We start from the raw sequence: 27,744 nt of genomic DNA, 5'->3' as shown, positions 1-27,744 counted from the left end.
TCAACGCTCCAGAATTATGGAATGCACTACCCAACTTTTTAAGATCTGCAGATTCTAGGGATGTAACGATGCACCGGAAGACAGGTAAAAATCGGTGCGCGTGTGCCACGATTTGAATCGGTTATTCGTTTAAGATGAATCGATATTCACTTTAAACAGCAGAGGGCGCCGGCGCTATATATTTTTTTACACAAAAAGGGAAATGTGCAGCATTACTATGCATAGTTTGTACTGTACCTACCTCGGAAATAAAATGACATCATTATGTAGATAAATTAAATATAAGCACAAATGCAGTATTTTATTTTAAATAGAAATAATAAAAGGAAACTTTGTCATAACTTTAATTTTGTTTAAAAAAATCGGAAAAAATCGTATCGTGAACACAGTATCGTGAATCGTATCGTATCGTGGGTAGAGTGTATCGTTACATGCCTAGTAGATTCTTTTAAAAAACAAAAAAAGACTTATCTTTTTAAGCAGGCATTTGTATAATGCTGAATGAATTATTTATTTTATTTTTATTTTTTATTTATTTATTTATTTTATTTTATGTAGATGAGTGTATATATTTGTATTGCAATGTTTTTGTAAAGCACTTTGTGATTCTTATCTGTGAAAAGTGCTATATAAATACATTTTACTTACTTATGTCTATACATTCATGCTAACCTAGACGTTATGGTGTAAAAGTAAAACACAAAGGTGCAGGAAAAGTAATTCCTTGACCGATTTACAGACTCTCTATACGGTGCGAGCTCACCTAACGGACCCATGCCGTCGAAGTACGGACTTTTGGCGCCGACTATACCCCCGAAACACTCCTTCTGCAGGGCGCAGTAGGGTTTGTCCAGCTGGGTCTTTCCATCGCTGTCCATCACACACCATTCACAGTCCAGCACGCCGAAACAGTCGCTGCAAACACACACACACACACACAATTATTCTAAGGCTAAGATGGTCTACTGCACAGGTGCTGAGATCCAGGTTCAAACCTCAGTGGTGCTATCAGCCGACTGGGTCTCTACACAGATTAGATATGTGTGATACATTATTGGCTGTGTCTGAGGGAAAGAAGGGGGAGTGGGGTTTAGCCGGAGCCTTGCAATGGTCGGGGGTCTTCCAGTGTTCTCCACAACATTTACACTGATCAGCCATAACAATAAAACCACCTCCTTGTTTCTACACTCACTGTCCATTTTATCAGCTCAACTTACCATATAGAAGCACTTTGTAGTTCTACAATTACTGACTGTAGTCCATCTGTTTCTCTGCATGCTTTGTTACCCCCTTTCACGCTGTTCTTCAATGGTCAGGACCCCCACACGACCACCACAGAGCAGGTATTATTTAGGTGGTGGATGATTCTCAGCACTGAAGTGACACTGACATGGTGCTGGTGTGTTAGTGTGTGTTGTGCTGGTATGAGTGGAGTGTTTAAACACCTCACTGTCCCTGCTGGACTGAGAATCGTCCACCGACCAAAAACATCCAGCCAACAGCGCCCCGTGGGCAGCGTCCTGTGACCACTGATGAAGGTCTAGAAGATGAGCGACTCAAACAGCAGCGATAGATGAGCGATCGTCTCTGACTTTACATCTACAAGGTAAAGTATTTAAAAACACGGTATTTAAAAACTCCAGCAGCGAGGCTGTGTCTGATCCACTCATTCCAGCACAACACACACTAACACACCACCACCATGTCAGTGTCACTGCAGTGCTGAGAATCATCCACCACCTAAATAATACCTGCTCTGTGGTGGTCCTGTGGGGGTCCTGACCATTGAAGAACAGCATGAATTAACATTGAATTAAACAGTAATCGAATGCAAAAATAAGATATAAACTAAAGCAGCATGATCATGTGATCTGGAACCGGTATTAAACTAATCTAACCACATGTGGAATTAAAGCTTTAGATGGTGGATGAGAAGACGGACCTGCTGCTGAAGCGCTGGCTGCAGCGTGTGTTGATGCACTGAGGTAACGTGTCCTGCAGACTGGAATCGATCACCGTCATGGACAGCGGCTCCTGGTGCACTTCACAACTCGGGTTCCTGAACCAAAAGAAATAAATAAACACACACACACACACAATTATTACAGTAGTCTATCACAGGGTTTTTCCTTGGGTGGGTCAGGCACATAAACAGAAAAAGAACTTGTACATGAACGCCCCCTTGTGAAGGCTTTACATAACATCTTGTAAACCACAGTGGGACCAGATCTTCATCATGTTTATTAATCAAGCATATTTCTTTTTGTGTTTTGTTTGTGTTGCCTGGGCCGCGGTAAAAATGCCATGCATCGAATTGGGTGCACATACAAATTCAACGTCCTTATTTCTTCATATACCAACGAAATTTTGTCATGGCATTTTAACACAGACTTCTCAGTGAGAGCTACAATGCAGCAAGGTCATTATTAAACCTGAATAAGAAGCACAGCGTACGTAAGATAAGGGGTAGGATGATACTGGGTAGAGATGTACCGATCGGGGTTTTTGGCACCGATTCCGATCTCCGATCTCCTTTCAGGGATATCGGCCGATAGCCGATTCCGATCGGGGGGTGGGGGGGATTTAACAGTAAATAAAGTACATCAAACAATTCTTTTTTTACCCACAGGAGACATATTTCATTAGTCTAACTGACCACACACACACACGCAGGTTTAATGTTATCCAGTTCAGTCTGAAAAAACCTTAAAAAGAGCCTCACAGTGAAGATAAACCGGAGCAGTGTGTGTGTGTGTGTGTGTGTGTGTGTGTGTGTGTGTGTGTGTTTGTGCCTTTAAGAGAAATGATCTGTTCACTGTATCGCTTAAAGTGATTCACGAGTCGATTCATTTTTCGCGAAGCGTAAGTTTCTGTTCTCAGTTATCTCTCCGTGTTTACTGTTATTAATTAAATGTCGTGGTTTTAAATAAACACCAGCTACTACAGAACATTCTGTGTGACTCTCTTACATTAAAAAGCTTCATTACACTGTTATTACCACAGATCTGTAACCGAGTCAGACTCGTTCCGTCTAAGGAGCTAAAAGTTCAGCAGATGATCCTGAACTAACGAATTTGGTAATGAATAAACTTTTGCCTCTGATTGGCTCTGTAACGTTTTCTGTTCTCATCTACATCACAAGTAAGAACCGCTCACGATTTACCAAAGTGAACCAGGAGTTTATATAACGTGCTGATAGAATCGACTCCGATGTGACCGGGTTGAATTATCTTTTTAAAGTAAATATTACAATCAGCAAAATTACATCGTATGTACGATGCACAACGTTAATGATGTTATTTTAGGTCATGAAGAGCTTTCACGATGGTTTCTGTACGATGGTTGATGAATGGTGATGTGATGGTTGGTGCTTCGTAGCTCAAAGTCTGGATCGATCCACTGAGCTGTTAACTTAACGTGATCGTTATATATCACACGATCGATTTTAGGAAATATCGGCCGATCGCCGATAGCATATTTTGATTAAAAATCGGACGATACCGATTCGTAGCCGATCGATCGTCCCATCTCTAGTACTGGGTTGTTGTGACTACACCTAAAAAGCTTTTCAATATCCAGAAATGCCTTTTCTCACACACTCAGCACTGAAGGATCAACAGAAAGCAAACACTTTAGATAAATGGATTCAACTTTATTTACGTCCTTTAATAAGGACTTAATAAGCTAAAACTGCGCTGGTGGGCGGGTTGTCTAAGTAGAGCGTCTCAATAACCTGCCTGCTACTGTTCGGTCAGTTCGAATCCTGTCTACTTAAGGAGCTGCTCAGGAAGGCAGTGGTCAGCAAGGCAGCTCACTAGGTTTTGAGACTCGTTTGGAACCCGGCCCAGAGATTAATCTGTGTTGTAGAGGAATTTGTGCTCAAAAATGTTCTTCGTTGGCCGTGTCTGTGGGTGGGAAGGCCAAACGGGATTCCTCATTATTGCTGCTGCAATTGCAACTCGGTAACAGTAGAAGAGATAAAACAGGGTAATTAGATACGACTAGATTGGGAGAAATGCACAAATAGAATAAAAGAAAAACATTTCTCATCTTAAGGGCAGCATTTAAAACCTTGATCACTAAAATCTGATCGAAGACACGTGATTAAGCGTAGGGTTTTACCTGTTTTCTGCGTAAGTGAGGTTGCCAGTACACTCGTTCACCTCCAGGGGGCACTCACACGGACACTCGCATTCATTCTGCTCCATTCTGTACAGAAAACAGACCTATATTAATATTCTTAAGCTTTTAATAATATAACTAACAGAGTTTATCGACGGTGAGACACGGACCTGTGGCAGTTTAAGCAGAGGCGGTCGACGGTGCTGCACGCACAGAAGGCCAGCGAATCGCACGTCTCGTTCACTATACCCGCGAACGCGTTGGTTCCTGGGATGCGGGTCAGTCTGTACTTGGAGCAGTGACTCCCGTGAACCAGGTTCGTCAGATCACCCTGTACGTGACACGACGATATTAAAAACAGTCAAACAAAGTCGATCTATGAGGATGGGAGGGATGAGGGGCGGGTGAATGCAGGCAAATACAAGAACATCCTCTTTTGAACGTCCTAGAGGGGCAGACCTGACCCTATTGAACGTCTAAGCCGAGACTTCAATCTGACATGCTATGAAGAACGGGATAAACTGCCCAAATCCAGACCCTAAATCAAAGGGCCTTTAAAAAATATTGAATAGTGAATACGAGCCCTCTAAAACATGCTTTCACATCATCATCTACAGTGATAACGTCTAGACTGAAGGGTACAAGTAATTACTCCCATTTAAAATCAAATCCCCAACATAACAAGGAACCAGAACACTTTCTAAATCCACCATAAATTGTTTCCTTTTTGTCCAAATTCTTAAAATAAAGACCCCTAACAATTAAAGGTAGACAGAATAAAGAGGGCGAGTTGCAGCCTAGTGGTTAAGATACTGGACTAGTAATCAAAAGGTCGCTGGTTCATGCCCCACCACTGCCAGGTTGCTACAGTTGGGCCCTTGAGCAGGGGCCTTAACCCTCAATTGCTTAGATAATATACTGGCACAGTAGTTTGAATAAAAGCATCTGCTAAATGCCCAAAATATAATATGTAATGTAATGTAGGGCAGTTGTAGCCTAGTGGTTAAGGTGCTGAACCAGTAATTGAACGGTCTCTCGTTCAAGCCCCACCACTGCCAGGCTGCCACTGTTGGACCCTTGAGGAAGGCCCTTAACTCTCAATTGCTTAGACATTATACTGTCTCAGTACTGCTAAATGCCGAAAATATAAAATGTAAATGTGGAACGGATTTACAGTTATTGCATTTTCAGTGTTTACCGCTAGATGGCGGCAGAACAACGCTTTAAAAAAATGTCACCCTGCTGCACACGTCATGTTATTTTGTTTAATTATTCATTTTTCCTCAGCAAATCAATTCAAATTAGTTTTATTCTGTATCAATCAGATTAAACTGAGAGCCTGAATTGAAAAGAACATCAGATCGGAGAACCCAAAACGTTTTAACAGGCTGATTTCTAAAGGTCTGCCATGAATGGGAAGGTGCTGGAACATGGGTGCGACCAGACCCTCAGTCAAGGAGTCAAATTCTGCAGCAGGACCAGGCAAATCAGCCTTGTGTTCATCATACTGCCTAAATTATGTAAATATCTGACCGTGAGCTTCTTGGACGTCCCCCACTTTCGCAAAACCACCCAAATGAGGGAGGAACAGCAATATAACAAGGTAAAAATAATTTAAAAATATATACATATATTTACTTCTAGAAGGCAAATTATTACTGTTGTGATGAGAGAATTCTCTGCCAAAAATAAATAAATAAATAAAAATACAAATGATTAAAATGTAGGAGTTAATAATGCTCCGAGCTCACACACGGTTCAGGTAAATTGAATTGAAAAATTTAAATAAATAATAATAAATAATTTGATTCAACTTCAAAAACGTCGACTGGCAGACTATATAGAAGTATTTATATTTTTTCCTTCCGTGTATATATGTATTTATATTTATATATGTATATACTGTTCACTTTGAACTTGTGCAGCATGCTGAATTGGCTCTAGCAGCCAAGTCCAGGTTGCCAGATCAGTAACAAACAACCATTTAAAATAATAAATACACAAATAAAATAAAGCCCACACAGAAATATCTGCACCTACCACAATGCTGGTGTTGAACTTGTAGTAGCGTTGCACCGTGCGATCGCTAAAACTGTTGCAGAGCTTCTTCTTGACGAAGTTTGGGTGGTTCAGAATATCGTTCGCCACCAGGGGTTCCTACGAAATCAGAATGGAAAATTACACCACAGTAAGACTGTAAACTAAACAGTAAAGCTGTGTTGGTTCGATACGCAGCGAAACCGCTGCATCAATAAGTGTCGCATGAAGATTCGGTGCTTTGACGGTCGGTTTTTACCGCTCGCCGCAGCGTTCCATGTTCCAATTATATTTTCCAAGCGTCGACGTAGTTCTGAGGTGAAGTAAGAAAGTTTATGTAATTATTTAAATGTTTTACGCCGTGTTTACACAATGTTATATTCACGGCAGGAGGGGTAGTCAAACGTTTTAGTTTGCTGTTTTATATGCGTTCTTATATTTTATATGTGACCAATTATTATTATTATTATTTTCTATTTTATTGATGCATTTTCTCCCGATTTATCGTCCTCGATCTGTCTTCCGCTGCCGTAGATCCCTGATTGCAGTGGAGGTGGGTACATTGCTGCTCACGCACGCCACGCCCCGTGCACTCTGCACAGTTGCCTCTCTATCTGCTAATCAGGGTCCTGACACAGCGTTTGAAGACCCCGCCCACATAGTCCGGTCATACCGCCCTAGCAGGACCGTGTGTGCTGCAAGGCACTGCTGATTATGCACTGGACTAGTTCATGCCCCACCATTGCCAGGTTGGCACTGCTGGGCCCCTGAGCAAGGCCCTTAACCCTCAATTATGAAGACTGTGTACTGTAACTGTAATGAAGGGGGCAGCTTTAGTCTAGCGGTTTAAGTACTGGACTAGTAATCAAAAGGAGGCTGGTTCATGCCCCACCACTGCCAGGCTGCTGGTGTTGGGCCCTTAAGCAAAACCCTTAACCCTGAATTGTTTAGACTTTATACTGTAATGTAGGGGGCAGTTGTAGTCTAGTGGTTAAGGTACTGGACTAGTAATCAAAAGGTGGCTGGTTCATGCCCCACCACTGCCAGATTGTCATTGCTGGGCCCTTAAGCAAGGCCCTTAACCCTTAATTGCTTAGACTTCATACCGTAATGTAGGGGGCAGTTTGTAGTCTAGTGGTTAAAGTACTGGACTAGTAAACAAAAGGTCGCTGGTTCAAGCCCCACTACTACCAGGTTGCTGGTGTTGGGCCCTTAAGCAAGGCCCTTAACCCTTTTTTGATTAGACTGTATACTCTCACAGTACTGTAAGTCGCTTTGGATAAAAATACCTAAATATAAATGTATTAATAAGTACAAATTTGTTATTTATTTGATTTATTGATGCAAATCAGGGACCGTACATGCAATCAAATCTGAAAGCGATTACTGCAAACACTCCACGTTGCTGTGTTCCAGATGTTACAGATGTTCAGTCGCACTTTTACGAGGTTCTCCTCATTTTTAACTGGTGTTACATAAGCCGAAACCAATCCAAGCCAGTCTTCTCGAGTAAATATGGACTAAACTGCTTCTTTCAGACCAGTACAGGACAGGTGGGTGTCGTACCTTGTGCGTGATGTGCTGCTGTTCCGCAGGGGCGTGGCCTTTGGGGTCGATCAGGGTGGGATGGGCGACCAGGTAGCCCCTGTCCTCCATGATGAAACACCTGGAGAGAGAGAGGAGAGCGACGTGAGGTCTCTCAGACGCCGGATCTGCAGGGGGTCGATCCCCAGGACGTCGGTGTGTATCAGGTTCCGGGGCTTCAAGTGTTCCACTTTGAATAACGGGGCGTATTGTGAAAACATCGAGCTCACGGACAGACCGAAGGAAAGGAATGCGCGGATCTGAAGGGGCGGGTGAAGGAGGGGCGCGCGGAGAGGCTCGGATCGGCCGGGCGGCGCGGAATAGTCCAGGCTATTGTGTACGACCATTCCACCCGGCTAATCCTGTTTAATGGGCCTGATACTCCGAATACCAAGAGCACTGAGCCTGACCCCTTCTGAAGCATGAAAGAGGGGTTGAAAACGGGGGAGGGGGGCGCCGAAACGCTTAGGAATGAGGTAGAAAAGTAATAAAAGAGCCGAGAGAGAGGCGGAGGGGACGGGACGAGACGATAGCACCGGCACCTAGCATAACAGGATGCGTCTGGAATGCGCTCACAATCAGCTTATCTTCATCCCGCCGTGCTGTGCAGGCCTTCCCAAAAAAACGTCGTTAGATCACGGACGTTCTCCAAAACTCATCAGCTTCAGGCTTCGGTTCTCTCGCCCCCCCTCCGAAACCTATAAGAGACGCGCTGTTGTGTTCCGAAACCCCAAATCTGATTACGTTCCTATAAAAGAGCCTCAGAGAGACCCGGGCGATCCTCCAGCCCCCCCTCAGTTACAAAAGCTCCTGAGCTGCTCCTCAGTACAGAGGATTCTAATAACACGTGGAGCTCATGGGGCAGATTATTTAGACGCTCTAGTTTACATCACTGCAGTTTTAGCTTACTAAGCTAACACGGTTAGCCTCAGGTGGCATAACCTGCTGGCACGCTGGCTAACGTCTCCCTCCGTGTACCGAAAACGCTTAAACTTGAGCTTAAGTTGTTTTTCCAAGGTTTTTAAGGTTTAAGTTTTTTTTAAAGCTTTTTTTCTTCAATTTCACACAAAAACACGTCAAAAAGCATCTTTGTGAAAATCCTGGTCCAAAATCTGAAGGGAACAAAAAAAGTATGTTTTTCTTCAAGGTTTAAAAAAACAAAAACTTTTTTTTAAGTCTTTAACTTTATTTCAAAGTTTTGTTTTAAGTTGTTTTTCCAAGTTGTTTCAGAGTCTTAAATTTTTGTAAAAGTTTTTAGGGTTTAAGTATTTTTAAAATTTTAAAGTTGTTTTTTTTTCTTCAATTTTAAGTGTTTTTAAAAAGTGTTTTTTAATTTTTAAGTTGTTTTTTCAAGGTTGTATAGTTTTAATAATGTTATAATTTTTAATTTTTTTTTCTTTTCAAGTTTGTTTTTTAAAGTTTATGTTGTTTTTTAGGGATTTGAGTTTAAAGGGATATTTTTCCTTTAAAGTTTTTTAATTGTTTAATGTGTATACACGCTTTTATAGTTTAAATAAAAAAAAATAGTTTTTTAAGGTTTAAGTTTTTTTTTTTTCTTCAATTTCAAGACTTTTTCAAAGGTCTTTTTTAAGTTAAAAAAAATGTTTTTACAAGTTTTTATGGTTTTTAAATTTTTTGTAAGTTTTTAAGGTTTAATTAAACATCAACGAGAATTTATTTACATTAGAAAAGAACTCTGTTGGTTGCTTCACATTCGTCATTCTCCACGTTTGTTTTTTGTGAGTCGTGCCGCACTGAATGCTGGGATTGCCTTCAGCGCTGAGGAGGCGTCGGACGCTCCCTCGTTATTCAGTCAGATCATCACTCAGAATTAAGGCGCCTCAGTAGGAGCATTTTAAGGGATCTAAGAATTTAGACACGCCCTCTTCTCGGGGGTGTAGGATGACGTAAAATGCGCCCGTGTCGAGAGAGCGCTGGGTTTACAGACAGAACCAATTAGGAGAAGTTCTTTTGAAAATATGAGTGGAAGGTAAAAGAGGACGAGGACGGCCAACAAAAATATAGATGGATACATTTAGAGGAACATCGGACGATCCATTAAGAAGCCTGAAGACCCAAATAGAAAACAGAAGGTTCTGGAGAAGCACCAACAACAACAATAATAATAATAATAATAATCCGGGTTCAAATCACAGCATAAAACACCAAAAAAAAAACCTCCGTGAAAGAGCTAAAAGTTGAGTTTTAGGAGGGGAACAAAGGAAGTCCCTGGAAGAAGCAGGGTGGGGCGAGCTTACCGAATCTTATTGCCCTTGTCCTGGTTGCAGACGGGCAGCAGATCCAGCAGGACTTTGTAGAAGTAGCGCAGCGTGAAGTCGATGCCCATCACCGCCACCGCGTATCCTGGCGCCGTCCGAGAGCTGGAGGAGATCCAACACGCAGGAAAAGACGAGAGGACGTTAAAAATCATCACACATCTGCAGTTTCTGTACTAATGAAGTGAGTAAATATTTCTATAACTTTGTAGATCTGTAGATCACATGACTTCTGACCTGGGGGCGTGGATGGTGTGGCTGATGGTCACCACGTAGCCGGCTCCGCCCACATCCAGGTACGGACCGGTGAAGGTGATCAGGCCCGGATTCGCCATAGCATGCAGGTACCTACAGCGGCAAGCGTTAGCATGTTTACATCAAAGACATTTTATTTTAATTCAGGTTCACAGCAATTTCACAAGTTTTTTTAAAAGTTGTTTTTCCAAAGTTTCCCAAGTTTTTTTTTAATTCTTTTTAAGGTTTTTAAAGTTTTGTTCACGTTTTAAGTTGTTTTTCCAAGGTTTTAGAGTTTAAGTATTTAACAAGAAAATATGTCCAAAAGGTGTCTTTACAAAGATCCCGACCCAAAATGTTTTATTTTAATTTTTTTTAAAGCTTTTTATTTTTTTAAGGTTTTTAAGTTGTTTTATTTCCAAGGTTTTATAGTTTTTTTTTTAGTTTTTTTTGTTTTTTAAAGTTGTTTTATATTCAATGTTTTTCTTCTTTTGTTCAAATGTTTTTTTTAAAGCTGTTTTTATAGTTTTTCAAAGTTTTAAATTGTTTTTCAAGTTTTTTAAGGTTTAAGTTTTTTTTTAATTGTTTTTTTTCAAAATTTTAAAATTTAGTTTTTAAAAGATACTTTTCAAGTTTTTTAAGGAGTTTTTTTCTTTTAGTTTTAATTTTGTAAACAAATGTTTAGCAAATCTCATCAAGACCTGCAAACGACTAGTTGCAAACAACCAGTTCAAGACCCACCACTGCCAAGTTGCCACTGTTGGGCCCTTGAGCAAGGCCCTCTGTTGCTTGCATTGTATTCGGTCGCAATAGTAAGTTGCTTTGGATAAAAGCGTCTGTTAAATGTAAATAAATATAAAGTAAAAATAAATAAATAATAAAAAACACTGTAAAGTAACTATAATTAAACAATATAATTTTAATTCACCTGCATTAAATATAATAATAACATTTTAATGCTAAAACTTTTCTGTATCTGCATGACAGGTAAAATTAAAACTCTAAATCCCCACAGTCCTGTTCCTCAGTCCCTCTGGGGGGAGCTGGGTGGATTTGAGGCTCATGTTAGAGCGTGGAGACCCGCGGCCCCGGGTTCTAATCTCACCATTGTCTCCTGGTGGGGTCGAAGGCTTTGTCCATCAGCGAGCCGGGGTAAATCCGCAGCACCCCGTTGGGCGTTGCTATGTAACGGCGGACGATGTAGCAGTTCTGGCTGCTCAGCTCCATCAGGCTCAGCCATTCGTCCGTCACGTGACTGGTGGCCATCACGTCGTTCCGGACAGACGACTGGAGAAGAAAGACACGAGGGGGTTAGAGCCGCCCGGGGTCCCACCAAATCTGCTTAATAACTCAGAGTTTACATTTTCTCACCGAAATAAATAGGGGAACAAAGGGGGGAGTGAGGGGAGTGAAGGGGGTAAAGGAGATCTAAGTACAGGAGTCTGATCATTTTAAGATCCTTACCTGAACCTGGTTTAAATATAAAGTCTCATAAATCAATATTTATTTCTCCACAGCTCAGTACAGAAGCTCAGAAAGGACACGGTAGTTGTTCTTTAAATTTTTTTTATTGTAACGTTAAAATGAGAATTGGCCTGAACAAAAACGGAACACATTCTCCGTAGAGTACAGAAGCCCAGAATGGTTACGTGTTTTAGGAGGTTTTTTATGCTTTTTTTAAAGTTTTTAAAAGGTGTTTAATTTTTTAAGTTGTTTTTGTCCATTTCAAGTTTTATTTTTTAGTTGTTTTTTCCATTCTTTTATTTAAAATTTTATTTTATTTTTTTAATTTGTTTGTTTGTTTTTGTAATGCCATGTTGTCATATCTATGACAATTCGTGGCAGGAATCGGTGTTTCATGCTAGTTTTATTTGTTTTGCATTATATATGTGTTCAGTTTTATATAATTTAGGTACTTTAGGACTATTTCAGAATTTTTATGTTTTTTAAAGTTGTTTTTTCCATTTCAAGTTTTATTTTGTAGTTGTTTATTTATTTATTTTAAAGTTGTTTTTACTTTCAAGTTTTTAAAGTTTAATTTAAGTTGTTTTTTCAAAAGTTTTATTTTCATAGTTATTTTTAAGTTTTTTAAGTCATTTTAAAGGTTTTTGATTATTTTTTTTATTTTTTAAACAATTTTCTATTGTTTTCTCAAGGTTTTTTTCCAATTTTCGTTTTTCATCTTAAGTTTTATTTAAGTAGATTTTTCAAGGCTTTTTGTTCTTCCTTCCTCAATTGTATTTTTAAGTTGCTTTTTTATTTTATTTGTAAGTTTTTTTTATTGTAATTAATTTTTTTTTTGTTTTTTAAGTTTTAAATTTTTTTCATGATTTTTTAAAGGTTTTTGAAAAGGTATTTTCTAAAGTATTTTATTACCCCCCCCCCCCCCCCCCCCCATCCCCCCAATTTTATTTTAAGTAGCTTTTCTCCAAGTTTTTTCAATTTACAATTTTTGTCAAGCGTTTTTTTTTTTTTGTAAACATGTTTCTAGGTTTTTTTTCCTGGTGTTCTTATGATGACCACAGTTGTGTGCACTCCTCCAAGTCTGGCAAATCTCATCAACAACTTTAAACAAATTAATGGAGATTCTGATGAAGGTAAAACCATAAACGATATCATACCACAGCCTGAAATGTGTAAACGTTTAATTATTAATCACTTGTTGTATTTAACACGTGACCTTTGTGGTGTTTTCTCCAGTTCTTGTATTTATTAAAAGTTCAGGTACTTACACCTGAATCAGACAGCAGGAGGCGCCGACAGTGTCCACAGTAGGACGAGTGCGTCACGTAAAAGCCCCAATTCTTCTTAATAAATGTGCACTGAATGTACTAAGCATTATCCTAAAGTCGTCCACCATCATATTTCACAGATAAGAGCTTCAGTGTGTGTGTGTGTGTGTGTGTGTGTACCTTGAGGCCCGGGTTGGCGATCAGGCGGGTGTTATCACTCAGGTAGGCGGTGTAATGCTCCACCATGCGTTTGGTCTCTGGCTGACTCAGGTGCTCATACGGAGAGGAGAAACTCCCGGCTGATAACATCACTGTGGGGCTCTCTGTTATTAATGACAAACAGCTTTATAAACACATTTCCCATCATCCCCTCGTCTGTGTATTGCGTGTGTTTGTTTGTTTGTTTCTTACCCACGGTGGCGAGTTGTTTGAAGTGCAGACACGACCCCGGCTGACCCAGCAGGTCCAGGCGGTGGTACAGGAGTTTGCTGCTGGGCGCCGTGTTCAGGTTTTTCAGCTGCTTGACGGGGATCTCGGGCTGAACGTAAACTATACACAGGATGAACGACGTGTCCTGTACCTGCACGCCATCAAACGGGGGAAAAATGTAAATAAAAACTTGTCAGTGCGCCCTCAGTGCCGGTCCCAAGCCCAGACAGGAATAGAAATAGGAGTGGCGCGTCAGGATAGGGCATCCGGCTGCATTTCAACGTTTATTATTGCTTACCAGCTTCCAGGCGTAGCTGACGTTGTAGGCGTCTCGTCTGGAGTCCCGCAGGCGGTTCATGTGCCAGGACAGGGATGAGTTCATGGGTACGGAGATGACCTGACTCCCCAGAGGCAAACTGGTAGAAGACGATAATAAAGTGTTACGACAATAGCGAAAGATCGAACAACCGTAACTGCAGGAACTGTTAGCCGAGGCTCACCTGAGGATGTTCTGGCGAACAGCGGGGAACCCCGGGATGTTCTCGTAGTGGATGATGTCCGTGTGCAGCGGGGCTTCAGTCATCAGGTACGGGCGCGTCAGAGACGGGTGCATGAGGGTGAAACCTGACAAAATCCAATCCAATTATTATTAGTAGCAGAATTACATATAAATACATATAAAAATGATCATTTACTTACAATAAATGTAGAAATTATTTGACTCTATTTAAAAGCACACGTTAGCTTTTGCTAATGCCCCATTTTTTATTTAGTCATGTCCAAGTAAACATATTAAACCCTTTTCTCACTGCACAGTACCCTATAGATTTTTGATTTATTAAGTTTTATAGGTGTTGTTTTCCACTTCTGGTTCATGACAGGACGGGTAGTTACAGGTTTTTTGTTCTTTATCTTCTTTATATTTTTATATATTTATATAACACCCCAAATCAGAAAAAGTTGGGACAGCATGGAAAATGCAAATAATAATACCGTAAAAACACAGAGTTTCTTACATTTACTTTTATTTGATGTCAGACAGGATTAATCTGAGATATTTCATCTTTTATCTGCTCAACTTCATTTCATTTATTATTAAACATCCATTCCTGCATTTCAGGCCTGCACGACATTCCAAAAAAAGTTGGGGCGGTAAAGCGTTTACTACTTTGTAATGTCGCCGTTCCTTTTCACCACGCTTAAAAGATGTTTTGGCACCGAGGAGACCAAGTGATTTAGTGTTTCAGCTTTTATTTTGTCTCGTTCTTCCTGCAAACACGTCTTAAGATGTGCAGCAGTACGGGGGGTCGTCGTTGATGCACTTTTCGTTTTTTTATTATTTGCATTTTCCATGCTGTCCCATGGTTTTATGTCTTATAATAATAAATCACATACATATATATCGCTTTTCAACAACCCAAAGACGCTTACAAAAGACAATTAGTAATACAAGGAACAAATAAACAACAACAAACAGGAAAACAATAATACAAGTCACAGTGACAACATATAAAAGAGACTTACAGAGTACGAATGGTAATACAGGGACAAGTAAACATAATTATAATTGCTTTACGTTGACGTGTTTTGGTGTGATGCTGTAACGCTGCAATTTCACTTTGGGAATCAATAAAATAATCAAACAATTAAATAATTTCAGTTTTCACCAATTTCACCAATCGGTTATGCTGGTCTTTAGATCTTTATTTTATATTATACTTTTATTGTTTTGGTTCCAGTTAGTTTTTGGGGTTCTTCTCTCCTTATCAAGTGTGAATGCACTAAGAGGGTGTGTCTGAATTGTGTTTTTGGATGGGAGTTGATGTCAGGACGTGTTTGGTGGAGATTATAATGAGATGGAACGCTAGCGAAGCATCACTTCTACCCACCTGTCAGTGGCAACCCAGTTTTATTTACACGAGCCGAGTAATGGATCACTATATGCTTAAATAGTGCCAGAAATGTCTCAGAATGTTGTAGAATGGCAGAAAATCCCAATTCCCAATTCCCGCACCCACCCTGGATAGATTTGGTCTCCTGGTGTTCAATTTATGGCTACAGCCTCGTTTTAAGCATGTGCAGATGCGGAATGATCCGAATATGTGATGCCTTAACAGTCTAGGTACTTAAATTCCCTACAAACAATAGATCATTTATAGGTAACAATAATAATGTGGTGCCACGCGACACCGCAGCAGTCCGTCAGGGTACCTTTGTTATCGATGAGGAAGGTGTAGGACGCCAGCGAGTCCTGGTAGTAGGTCACATCCTCCAGAATATACGCCAGGTTCACGTCCACGCCCACCACCCCCAGCAGCAGGTTCCCGAAGTAGCACGGCCGACTGACGGTCATTATGAAGCCTTGAGCGAACAGGAAACAAGTAAAAAACGTTCTGATGAGCACCGCCTCTCCGTGCGCGATACGGATCTCTAAATGTACCCGCCTCGTGCACTTGCTTTATAAACATAATAACAATACATGCAGAACTTCCAGAACATATATTAATAATCTTAATTTATTAATATAGCAATAAATGAATAAATAAAAGGTTTAGACCAACAGGCTGCTGCGCTGTTCGACGCCCGAACTCACCGTCGCCCATCTGGTCGGCGTAGGGCAGGCTGAAGGTGGCCATGTCGATCATGCGGTTAGGTAGGTTGATGTAGAAGCGACCCACGCTGGTCTCCAGGTTACTGAGCTGGTTCAAAACCATCATGCTGCCCTTCACCACGGGCAGGGCTCCGCGGTCCGGGACGCTGTACTTGGCCGAGTTCTGCTCCGCCAGGTCTCGCATGAACGCCAGCTCCTTCAGCCCCGTCACGCCCTCTGTAAAGAAGAGAGGGTTTACTCATTTACATCTGTTCTACAATCTATAGCTTCTATTCACTGTCTGTCTGACCACTGATTAATTCTGGTCAGGGTCACAGTGGGTCCGGTTCACAGGGCGAAAGGCAGAAAACACCCAGACAGGTCGCCATACTGAGGGTAGATTAAGTATTTCCAATTAAACTGACTGCATGTCTTTGTACTGTGGGAAGAAACCCACACAGACACGGGGAGAACATGCAAACTCCACACAGAAAGGACCCATCTGGGACTAGAACCCAGGACCTTCTTGCTGTGAGGCGACAGTGCTACCCAACGAGCCACCGTGCCAACTTTTATCTTGTAAAAGTTGTATCCTAGAGATTAAGGTACTGGACTAGTAATCGAAAGGTTGCTGGTTCAAGCCCCACCACTGCTAGGTTTCCACTGTTGGGCCCTTAAGCAAGGCCCTTAACCCTATATTGCTCAAACGCTTTGCCCAGTCTGCAAAAAAGCAAATGGCGAACATGTAAAACTCGCTCTGAATATTATTAATGTTCATGTTTTATACAGTTTCATTCAATAAATCATCACTAACGTTTACTCAGTACTGCTGCTTATTCATTTACAGGTCATGACATCTATAATATCAGCAAATCTGCATCATTACCGACGTCCAAAACTCTTCTTTTCTTTTTTAATTAAATAGCAAAACATTTGGCCTGGAATCGGCTTCATACAGTCGGTTCTGGGAGTGGCGTCGAGTTTTAAAGATGTTGAGTTTCGAGGTATTTTTTCCCCATAAGGATGTTTGTGAAACCTGTTAATGCGTCCATGGTCCCGTGGAGCTGCAGATATTTTAGTCTCATGTAAAATAATGAGGTTGTTTTTGACACTTAAACACTGAAAATAACACAAATATAATATAAACACACTGAAATACAATTACTAACAGTTACACATCAATAAAAATACAATAAAAGCTGCACTTTAGTTTTACTTCTTTATTGTTTCCTGACGCTTCTTAATGATGGAGATGCTCGATCTTGGAATAGCGTATTCCCTTCAGCACCGGCGCATTCACATGAAAAGAGACAAAACCGCTTTTGAAGTGTGACGGCGGTGCACAAAGCTTAGCGTGACTTATTGTAGTAAAACAGCGAGTGAGGAATGTGATTAGTGGAGGAACTTATGAGCAGTAATAATGAAGAGGAGTTTAGTGCTCCTGTCTCCTTCTTTTACTACATTAAACCACATTAATCTTTATTCTCAACCAGAAGCGTTTTAGACTCTGGGAGAAGCTGATTCTGATTCTCACCATTTCTCAGAAGCTGGAGCTGTAACACAAGTTTAAAAGTGAAACAGGGAGGAAAATCCAGATGTGGAGCTGTAACACTGGATCTGACGCTTATTCCACACTAATGCTGAGTTTAGGGGAACAAATTTCTCCATGAAGGGCGTCGAGTTTCAAACATTTTGAGTTAAGGAAACGTCAAGTTACAAGGTACTGCTGTATATATATATATACATATTAATTTTGGTTTAACATTAAACAAACACCAGCGATCCGCTCCTGTGTGTGTGTGTGTGAACATCTCAAAAGCCGACCGACAATTTATCTCCCAAAGTCCAGCAAAAAAAACCCAAAAACGTTTAGACATTCGTAACACATTACAGAGAGCTGGCATTTCCATCGCCGACGCTGGCGCACGTTTCAAAGCGCTTAAACTTTTTCCACATAAAATAAAACCCCTCTGAGGAAAACTTGGCTAATATCACCCACATCTGCACACATCAGGAAAACTGAAAAACAGAGAAGTGGATTATAAAAGCGTGTACAGATTAACGTGGACGAGTTTGAGCGATCGGTTCTTAATTAACGCTGTCGAATGAAGAACCCATTTAATATTTACACATTTTTAACGTTCGCCTTAATATCTGCACCGTACATTAGCTCTTCTGCTCCACAATTCAAACCCAATCCTCCAATATTTCACAATTCACGTCTTATATTTCTATCATCTGCAAGATAACAAAAAGCCGGCGTGTCTTCCAGCACCGAGCGCCTTTGATGTGTCCCGCCGCTCGTCTTTCTTCCTTATGCATGTTAATAACAGGCTAATGCATGTGCAGGGAGAACCGGACGAGGAACCGGACGAGGAACCGGACAATAGACGTTCTTACGATGCAGTGTTCTGTCTGGAACACAAATGCAGCAACACAGGGATGCAAAATGCGACAAGTGCTCTTTTTAAATGGCTAATTTTATCTATCTTTTATTAACCGCTTTATCCTGGTCAGGGTTTGTTTATTTATTTATTAGGATAGTTTTTTAAAATTATTTATGCATTTTTTCCCATTTTCCCCCCAATTTATCGTAGTCAGTTTGTCTTCCGCTGCTGGGGGATCCCCGATTGAATTCGAGGAGGGTGTATTGCTGCTCACGCCTCCTCCGAAACCCTTTTCCACCAGTGCATTCTGCACGGGCGCCTCTCTATCTGCTGATCAGGGTCCTTACACAGCGTTTGAAGACCCCACCCACATAGTCCGGTCATCTGGCCCCCCTATCAGACACAGTGGCCAATTAGTGTCTGCTGCAGGCACTGCCAATTATGACCGCTAGATGGCGCCCAGCCGACCGGTGGCGACTCCGAGTTTCGAACCGAGGAGTTCAGAATCTCGGCGCTGGTGTGCTAGCGGAATATCCCGCTGCGCCACCTGTGCGCCCCTTATTAGGATTTTAAGGTCACGTTTTCCACATCCGATTTTCAAACAGCGTCACATCCGATTTTGTATCTCCAGTTCACCTCACCTGCACGTCTTTGATGGGGAGACACAGGGAGAACATGCAAACTCCACACAGAAAGGACCCAGCCAGCTCCATCTGGAAATCAAACCCAGGACCTTCTCGCTCACATTTACATTTTCGACATTTAGAAGACGCGTTTATCCAATTGAGGGTTAAGGGCCTTGCTCAAGGGCCCAACAGCAGCAACCTGGCAGTGGTGGGGCTTGAACCAGCGACCTTTTGATTACTAACCCAGTACCTTAACCCCTAGGCTACAACTGCCTCACATTTAAATTTTCGGCATTTAGAAGACGCTTTTATCCAAAGTGACTTACAGTCTTAGGGTTAAGGGCCTTGCTCAAGGGCCCCACAGTGACAGTGGTGGGGTTTGAACCAGCGACCTTCAGTCTAAGCAAACAAGGTTTAAGGGCCTTGCTTAAGTGGCTTGCTTAAGGGCCCAACAGTGGCAACCTGGCAGTAGTGGGGCTTGAACCAGCGACCTTTTGATTATTAACCCAGTACCTTAACCACTAGGCTACAACTGCCTCACATTTACATTACATTACAGTCTAAGCGAGGGTTAAGGGCCTTGCTCAAGGGCCCAACAGTGGTAGGGTTTGAACCAGCGACCTTCTGCTTACTAGTCCAGTACCTCAACCAATAGGCTGCAGCTGCCCTATAGTATAAGGACACTCGTTTACATTTAGTAGACGCTTTTTATGTCTATATGAGTATACAGTCTAAGTAATTGAGGTTTAAGGGCCTTGCTTAAGGGCCCATCAGTGGCAACCTGGCAGTAGTGGGGCTTGAACCAGCGAACCATCTTTTCTAGTTACCGTTGATGAGAGCGTAGGTGAGGATCATGACGGAGTTGTTGAGATGGCGATTCTCCTCTCGGATCACGTTCAGCGTGGCTCTCTTCTCGTGCTCGGACGCGTCTCGGGAGGTGATTCCTGCCGACAGGTAGATTATCACCATGTCTGTGTCTGGAGGATAAACGGAGACATCAGTAAAGCCCGGCGTATCCGAACCCTCGGACACAATAACTCCACAGATTCCTTACAGCTGTGGTGTCGACCGACGCTGCTGGTGTTCCTCAGGAGCTGGAAGGCTTTCTGGAAGCCCAGGGCATGCTGGGTAGGACCGTCGGAGGATTTAACGGCGCTGACGAAGGTGCTCATCTTCCTCTTGGTCTCGCCGGTGGCGGGAGACAGGAAGCTCTTGTAGCACTGATCCAGCGAGCAGGACCGGACCGCGTCCGCCACCGTCAGCACCGAGATCTGAGAGGAGAACGCAAACCGTCAGGTCGGGTACGAGGCACGTTCAGAGTCCATTATAGATAATGTACATTTTATATGTATTCTATATAGTCTATAGAGTCAGCAGCATATGTTAACATTAGTTACGTGTAATAATTATATATATACAGTGTATCACAAAAGTGAGTACACCCCTCACATTTCTGCAAATATTTCATTATATCTTTTCATGGGACAACACTATAGACATGAAACTTGGATATAACTTAGAGTAGTCAGTGTACAGCTTGTATAGCAGTGTAGATTTACTGTCTTCTGAAAATAACTCAACACACAGCCATTAATGTCTAAATAGCTGGCAACATAAGTGAGTACACCCCACAGTGAACATGTCCAAATTGTGCCCAAAGTGTCAATATTTTGTGTGACCACCATTATTATCCAGCACTGCCTTAACCCTCCTGGGCATGGAATTCACCAGAGCTGCACAGGTTGCTACTGGAATCCTCTTCCACTCCTCCATGATGACATCACGGAGCTGGTGGATGTTAGACACCTTGAACTCCTCCACCTTCCACTCGAGGATGCGCCACAGGTGCTCAATTGGGTTTAGTCCATCACCTTTACCTTCAGCTTCCTCAGCAAGGCAGTTGTCATCTTGGAGGTTGTGTTTGGGGTCGTTATCCTGTTGGAAAACTGCCATGAGGCCCAGTTTTCGAAGGGAGGGGATCATGCTCTGTTTCAGAATGTCACAGTACATGTTGGAATTCATGTTTCCCTCAATGAACTGCAGCTCCCCAGTGCCAGCAACACTCATGCAGCCCAAGACCATGATGCTACCACCACCATGCTTGACTGTAGGCAAGATACAGTTGTCTCGGTACTTCTCACCAGGGCGCCGCCACACATGCTGGACACCATCTGAGCCAAACAAGTTTATCTTGGTCTCGTCAGACCAAAGGGCATTCCAGTAATCCATGTTCTTGGACTGCTTGTCTTCAGCAAACTGTTTGCGGGCTTTCTTGTGCGTCAGCTTCCTTCTGGGATGACGACCATGCAGACCGAGTTGATGCAGTGTGCGGCGTATGGTCTGAGCACTGACAGGCTGACCTCCCACGTCTTCAACCTCTGCAGCAATGCTGGCAGCACTCATGTGTCTATTTTTTAAAGCCAACCTCTGGATATGACGCCGAACACGTGGACTCGACTTCTTTGGTCGACCCTGGTGAAGCCTGTTCCGAGTGGAACCTGTCCTGGAAAACCGCTGTATGACCTTGGCCACCATGCTGTAGCTCAGTTTCAGGGTGTTAGCAATCTTCTTATAGCCCAGGCCATCTTTGTGGAGAGCAACAATTCTATTTCTCACATCCTCAGAGAGTTCTTTGCCATGAGGTGCCATGTTGAATATCCAGTGGCCAGTATGAGAGAATTGTACCCAAAACACCAAATTTAACAGCCCTGCTCCCCATTTACACCTGTGACCTTGACACATGACACCAGGGAGGGACAACGACACATTCGGGCACAATTTGGACATGTTCACTGTGGGGTGTACTCACTTATGTTGCAGCTATTTAGACATTAATGGCTGTGTGTTGAGTTATTTTCAGAAGACAGTAAATCTACACTGCTATACAAGCTGTACACTGACTACTCTAAGTTATATCCAAGTTTCATGTCTATAGTGTTGTCCCATGAAAAGATATAATGAAATATTTGCAGAAATGTGAGGGGTGTACTCACTTTTGTGATACACTGTATATGATCCGACATCATTCTGATCGTGTCATTTCCTGCTCTCTAATTAATAATAATAATAATAATAATAATAATAATAATAACGCTCCGTCCGTTTTAACCTGCAACACACACAATGTGTAAATGTTCCAGCCAGCTTCCGGCGTAGTGATGAAGCGTCGCTCCCTACTCGGAACACCCTACGTAGTGCACTTCACAGGAACGACCGGGGTGAATGGAACGCTCCTACAGAATCGGCGCTAATGGTTGAAAGACGCTTTCTGAACCAATCAGAGCTTCTGATTGTAATTGTTAGTAAGAAATGCTGTTATTTGCATTTATTCAGTTTGCGTCACACAGATGACGTGGTAATGAAACGCTCGATCGGCTTTCTAACCACTTCCTGTTTTACTTCACGACCGGGAAAAGTTTGGAGGTTTTTAATTATAAGCACATTTACAAAATAACGGATTCTGTTCCTAATGGGACGCACGCTTATAAATGTAATAGCATCTGGAAGAACAGAAGCTAAGGTAAGCAGCGGTTATGATCGTTTTTGCTGTGTTTGGGATTTTGGCCGCTGTGCCGTGATTTATCGAGCGCTTTTGTTCTGTAATGAAAACAAAACGTATCAGCTGAAGCTTTTAACTGGAACCTTCTTGTTACAGAAATTACATTCATTTACACAATGAGGAGGAAAGTAAAGACACGAAGTAAAACGGCTAAATACACTCGCTAATCTGTTGTTGTTTATCTGAACTTACAGATTATTTCTTTATTTCTGCGCTACATTTATAATATATGTTTCGTGTAGATTATATTGACTCGTGACCTTGACTCGGACTCTGGCCTACAGACTCGTGCCACATATTTGACAGCAACCCTGTCGTTTCTGACCATGACAGATTATTCGCCACTGTTCCACCCAGACTAACAGAACAGAGTGAAGGTGTTCGGATGGTCTCACCTTGTCGTGCTCGTCGATGGAGTTCAGGACGACCAGAGCGGCGTCGCGGGCGATCTGGAGCTGCGTCTCGCTGATGGCGGCGCCGTGGTCTACGAGCACCACCATGTGCTTCGACTGCGGCCTCACCGCCGTCACGTACACCGGCCTGGCCACACACACACACACACACACACACACACACACACACACACACACACACACACACACACACACACACACACACACACACTCTCAGGATTAGCGTCTTCATAAAAACAAACAGTGTCCAAAAAGATCAAAACATGCATTTATTCATTCAGTTTTAGCACTGCTTCATCCTGGTCAGGGTCGTGGTGGGTCCAATACATGTAAATGTAAATCAGAAGGTTGCCGGTTCAAGCCCCACCAATACCAAGTCCTCACTGTTGGTAAGTTTAGGTAAACAGTGTAAACGTTTGATTGACAGGTTTCTGAAATGTATATTTACATATAGTCGACATATATAGCACCGATATCATAAACCCTTGTTCAATCATTGTCCGTTTTAGCACCGCTTCATCCTGGTCAGGGTCGTGGTGGGTCCAATTCACTGGGCGAAAGAAAGGAAACCCAGCTCCCAGCTGGGAGTCGAACAGAGGACATTCTCGCTGTGAGCTGACCCACCGAGCCACCGTGCCGCTCTTAATGTAAAATACTGTGAAACTAAATAAGGGCAGTGGTAACACAGTGGTTAAGGTACTGGACTTGTGGTCAGAAGGTTGCTGGTTCAAGCCCCAACGCCTGGTTTAAGCCACTGTTTCACACTTTGGTTCCATTCATGACAGGACAGGTAAGTTACAGGTTACCTAGCTTGGCGGTTAAGGTGCTGTACTAGTAACCGAAAGGTCGCTGGTTCGAGCCCCACCACTGCCAGGCTGCCACTGTTGGGCCCCTGAGCAAGGCCCTTAACCCTCAATTTCTTGTGTTGTATTGGGTCACAATTGTAAGTCGCTAGGGCAGTTGTAGTCTAGTGGTTAAGGTATTGGACTAGTAATCAGAAGGTCACTGGTTCAAGCCCCACCACTGCCAGACTGCCACTGTTGAGCCCTTAACCCTCAATCGCTTAGACAATATACTGTCACAGTACTGTAAGTCACTTTGGATAAAGTAAATGTAAATCAGAAGGTTGCTGGTTCAAGCCCCACCAATACCAAGTTCCCACAACACATATTTATATATAGTCGACATATACAGCACATATATCATAAACCCTTGTTGTGCCCCGAGTTGTGGCAGACCTATTCGATATGGACACCTGACCATGAGCTTGCTGGACAAATGTCTGTGGGAATTTGTGCCCAATTACTCAAAGGAGCGTTTGCATGGCCGGTTCATTCCTACTGAGCTTTTCTTCATGTCTTTATAGAGCTTGCTCATGTTGGAACAAGAAAGGACCTTCCCTAAACTGTTGCTGTGAAGTTTGAAGTGTAGTATTTAGTTATTATCACAGATTTATTACACCTGAATGTATAAATCCAGTAATTAGCAGGCGTGTCCCAATACTTTTGACCATACAGAGCTTGTAGAGAGAGAATAACATGAGCCATGAGCTCAGGATGTGTGTTTTTTTAATCCCCTCATTAAACTCGGTTCCAACCAAACTGGGCAACGCCGCTGAAAAACAATTCAATTACGTTGGAACGCGTCCCAAAAAGCGAGGGTGAGGGCGAGCACTTTCTCGAGGAGAGGGGGGGGGGGAGGTGCGCTGGAGCTCAGAGGAGAATTCTGCAGCATGTGGAAGGCATTAGCTCGAGGTTTCGGCGGGTGAAGTGGCCGTAATGCAAAACAAATAAAGAGGACGGATGAGAAACGGCATCCTGAGCGCTGAGATCTCGGGGTGGTGCGCTGTGGACCCTCAGGGTTTCGGGTAATGTGTTTGGTTTGTGGCGTCCACACAAAACGATATAAGGTCTCCGGGACTGGTACGGACGACTGCGCGAGGAAGGGGTGGGGGGGTGGTGTTTTTGCACAGAGCTTAGGTACCCCTTTTTCACCAGAAAAAACATGGTTCTTGAACCAGTTCTGTTCAGGTTTCTCTGAACCTTGGTGTTCTGTAGAGAACCGACGCGCGTTTCCACCACTTTTTGAGAACCAAGCAGCGTCATCATCGGTGGGCGTTACTTACTAAGACTTACGAGAAGTAATATCATGGTGGAGTGTGTGGATTATGTGCGAGCATTTGTGCTGCTGTTACAGATGTTTGTTTTTATGTAAAAAGCATCGATCTAACTATCGGTGATAAGAAGACGTGACGTGTTTGTCTCAGTTGTTGTTTTCTTTAGTTTATTAACGTGAGAGGAGTTTTGCGCTTCGCTTTCACCGCGACTCTCGGCACAAATAGCCGATTTACTCAGCGCTCGACTCGAGAGATAAAACATCATTAAAGTTCCACGACACGAACAAACATCTGTGTGAAATAAACATCAAATCCAGTCTATAATACCACGTGTATCTGTGTTTAACTGGATTCACTTCACGTGTGTTTATGCAGCTCGGGGGGTCGAAAAAGCTTCACGCTTTATTTATCACGTTAAGCGTGTTTCGTTCTGTCCGGGTCACTTTTATCTCGTCATATCTCACAGTTCATCTTTTTAAAGGCGCTTTGAAAATATCAGCGGCAAACTGGCTCAAAATGTGATCAGGTGAAGTTTAAAAGATAAAAATGCAGCATTAAGCTCCATACGAGACCCCAGCGGACGGCAATGTTGCTAACGCGCTATGCTGTACAACATGACACGCCCACCGACGGACGTCACGGTTCGGGCTGAAAAACCCAGTATTCCGTGGTGCCAGATCGGCCCGCTAGTTCACTGTCTGGAACCTCTTTTTTCCGGTGGAAACACGCGGAACCGGTTCAAGTTCGGGAACCGGAACGGGCTCCGTGCCGCGTCGGTGGAAAAGGGGTAAGGGTGTCTTCTCCACGTAAGAAGCTGTCGTGAATTTGGCACGTGACGCGCCTCTCCTTGATCAGATCGGAGGTCGTGCAAGCGGCACTGGATTCACAACTGGGAATCGGAAATGACTCAATCTGGACATAAAAAAGGAAAATCCAAGGGGAGAGGAGTATGTGTACCTGCTCCTGTGCTCGTAGGTGCCCTTGCAGTGGAACTTGTGGGCAGGGAAGACGGTGAAGATGCCCTCCTCGGAGCTGAAGTACTGCCACTTGATGCCCGGGTTCGACTTCAGGTTGTCCGCCAACACTAGAAACACAAACAGAAGGAAAACAGAACACAGTCAATCCACATTCCGCATGTTTTTGGGGGGTGAGCAGACCCCTGGATTCGACCCAGGACCTCAGGAGGCAGGTTGATGTCGCCTATGACGGACGGTCACGCTTGGGCTTAGTGGTCCTGACCTCCACCCCCAGGAAGGTTGCAATTTTTACACTCTGACGTCCCATAAAAAGGAGAACAGCGCACATAACGCCGCGGTGCTAACGCTAACGTAGTGTGACGAGGCGGTCCGCGGGCGTATTTTTCTTGGACGGGTCTCGGGTTCGTCTGAGGCCCCGGGTCCAGATTCAAACAGACACCGTCGGCCTATCCAAACAAGCCAATCAGCGCCCCGGGTCCGGCCAGCGCCGGTGTTTGTTTAATCCGTACGAGCGGGAGGAGGAGGAGGGTCCGAGGAGACGGGTGGGAAACCAACCTCCGCACCTGGCTAACGGTGGTGCAGGGGTTCAAATCTCAGTCATGGGGCGCGTTAAGCATGTTAGGGTTCGGATGCGCCCCCTTTCTAGGACCGTGTCCCAACATTTAATAAAAGTCTTGGCTTCCAATCTACACTATATTACCGAAAGTATTCGCTCATCTGCCTTCACACGCACATGAACTTGAGTGACTCCCATTCTTAATCCACAGGGTTTAATATGATGTCGGCTCAACCTTTGCAGCTATAACAGCTTCAACTCTCCTGGGAAGGCTTTCCACAAGGGTTAGGAGTGTGTTTATGGGAATTTTGGGACCGTTCTTCCAGAAGCGCATTCGTGAGGTCAGACACTGATGTTGGACGAGAAGGCCCGGCTCACAGTCTCCGCTCTAATTCATCCCAAAGGTGTTCTATCTATCGGGTTGAGGTCAGGACTCTGTGCAGGCCAGTCAAGTTCTTCCACACCAGACTGGCTCATCCACGTCTTTATGGACCTTGTGCTTTGTGCACTGGTGCGCAGTCATGTTGGAACAGGAAGGGGCCATCCCCAAACTGTTCCCACAAAGCTGGGAGCATGAAATTGTCCAAAATCTCTCGGTGTGCTGAAGCATTAAGAGTTCCTTTCACTGGAACTAAGGGGCCGAGCACGACTCCTGAAAAACACCCCCACACCATAATCCCCCCTCCACCACACTTTACACTCGGCACAATACAGTCAGACAGGTACGGTTCCCCTGGCGACCGCCAAACCCAGACTCGTCCATCGGCTCGCCAGACGGAGAAGCGTGATTCGTCACTCCAGAGAACACGTCTGCACCGCTCTAGAGTCCAGTAGCGGCGTGCTTTACACCATGCGCTCGGTGATGTGAGGCTTGGATGCAGCTGCTCGATCATGGAAACCCGTTCCATGAAGCCCTACACACTGTTCCTGAGCTCATCTGAAGGCCACATTAAGTTTGGAGGTCTGTAGTGATGGACTCTGCAGAAAGTTGGTGACCTCTGCGCACTATGTTCCTCAGCATCCGCTGACCCGCCCGGTCATTTTACGTGGCTGTCGTTCCCAATCGCTTCCAGTCGACTGAGGAATATTTAGTAGTGAGTAAATTT

At 43.3% G+C, this 27,744-nt stretch overlaps 1 protein-coding gene across 1 annotated transcript in view; it reads right to left on the bottom strand.

Annotated features, from left to right (window-relative positions):
- cachd1 (cache domain containing 1) overlaps positions 1-27,744 on the bottom strand; it is an 81,286-nt gene that overhangs the window by 7,634 nt on the left and 45,908 nt on the right. Inside the window, exons 5-23 of the mRNA XM_062998034.1 lie at positions 26,063-26,189; positions 22,972-23,116; positions 20,072-20,288; positions 19,845-19,994; positions 16,008-16,241; positions 15,626-15,775; positions 13,915-14,038; positions 13,713-13,830; positions 13,397-13,565; positions 13,166-13,308; positions 11,359-11,540; positions 10,257-10,367; positions 10,002-10,124; positions 7,726-7,825; positions 6,163-6,279; positions 4,293-4,453; positions 4,123-4,209; positions 1,943-2,059; positions 764-915 (exon numbers count right to left, since the gene is read on the bottom strand). Coding sequence (XP_062854104.1) covers positions 764-915; positions 1,943-2,059; positions 4,123-4,209; positions 4,293-4,453; positions 6,163-6,279; positions 7,726-7,825; positions 10,002-10,124; positions 10,257-10,367; positions 11,359-11,540; positions 13,166-13,308; positions 13,397-13,565; positions 13,713-13,830; positions 13,915-14,038; positions 15,626-15,775; positions 16,008-16,241; positions 19,845-19,994; positions 20,072-20,288; positions 22,972-23,116; positions 26,063-26,189 — 2,727 coding nt within the window. The remainder of the gene's footprint in view (positions 1-763; positions 916-1,942; positions 2,060-4,122; positions 4,210-4,292; positions 4,454-6,162; positions 6,280-7,725; positions 7,826-10,001; positions 10,125-10,256; positions 10,368-11,358; positions 11,541-13,165; positions 13,309-13,396; positions 13,566-13,712; positions 13,831-13,914; positions 14,039-15,625; positions 15,776-16,007; positions 16,242-19,844; positions 19,995-20,071; positions 20,289-22,971; positions 23,117-26,062; positions 26,190-27,744) is intronic.

Source organism: Trichomycterus rosablanca, chromosome 6, assembly GCF_030014385.1.
Source record: "Trichomycterus rosablanca isolate fTriRos1 chromosome 6, fTriRos1.hap1, whole genome shotgun sequence".
NCBI lineage: Eukaryota > Metazoa > Chordata > Actinopteri > Siluriformes > Trichomycteridae > Trichomycterus > Trichomycterus rosablanca.
Note: the sequence above shows the minus strand (reverse complement) of the source record. Positions and strands in the feature narration are given on the sequence as shown.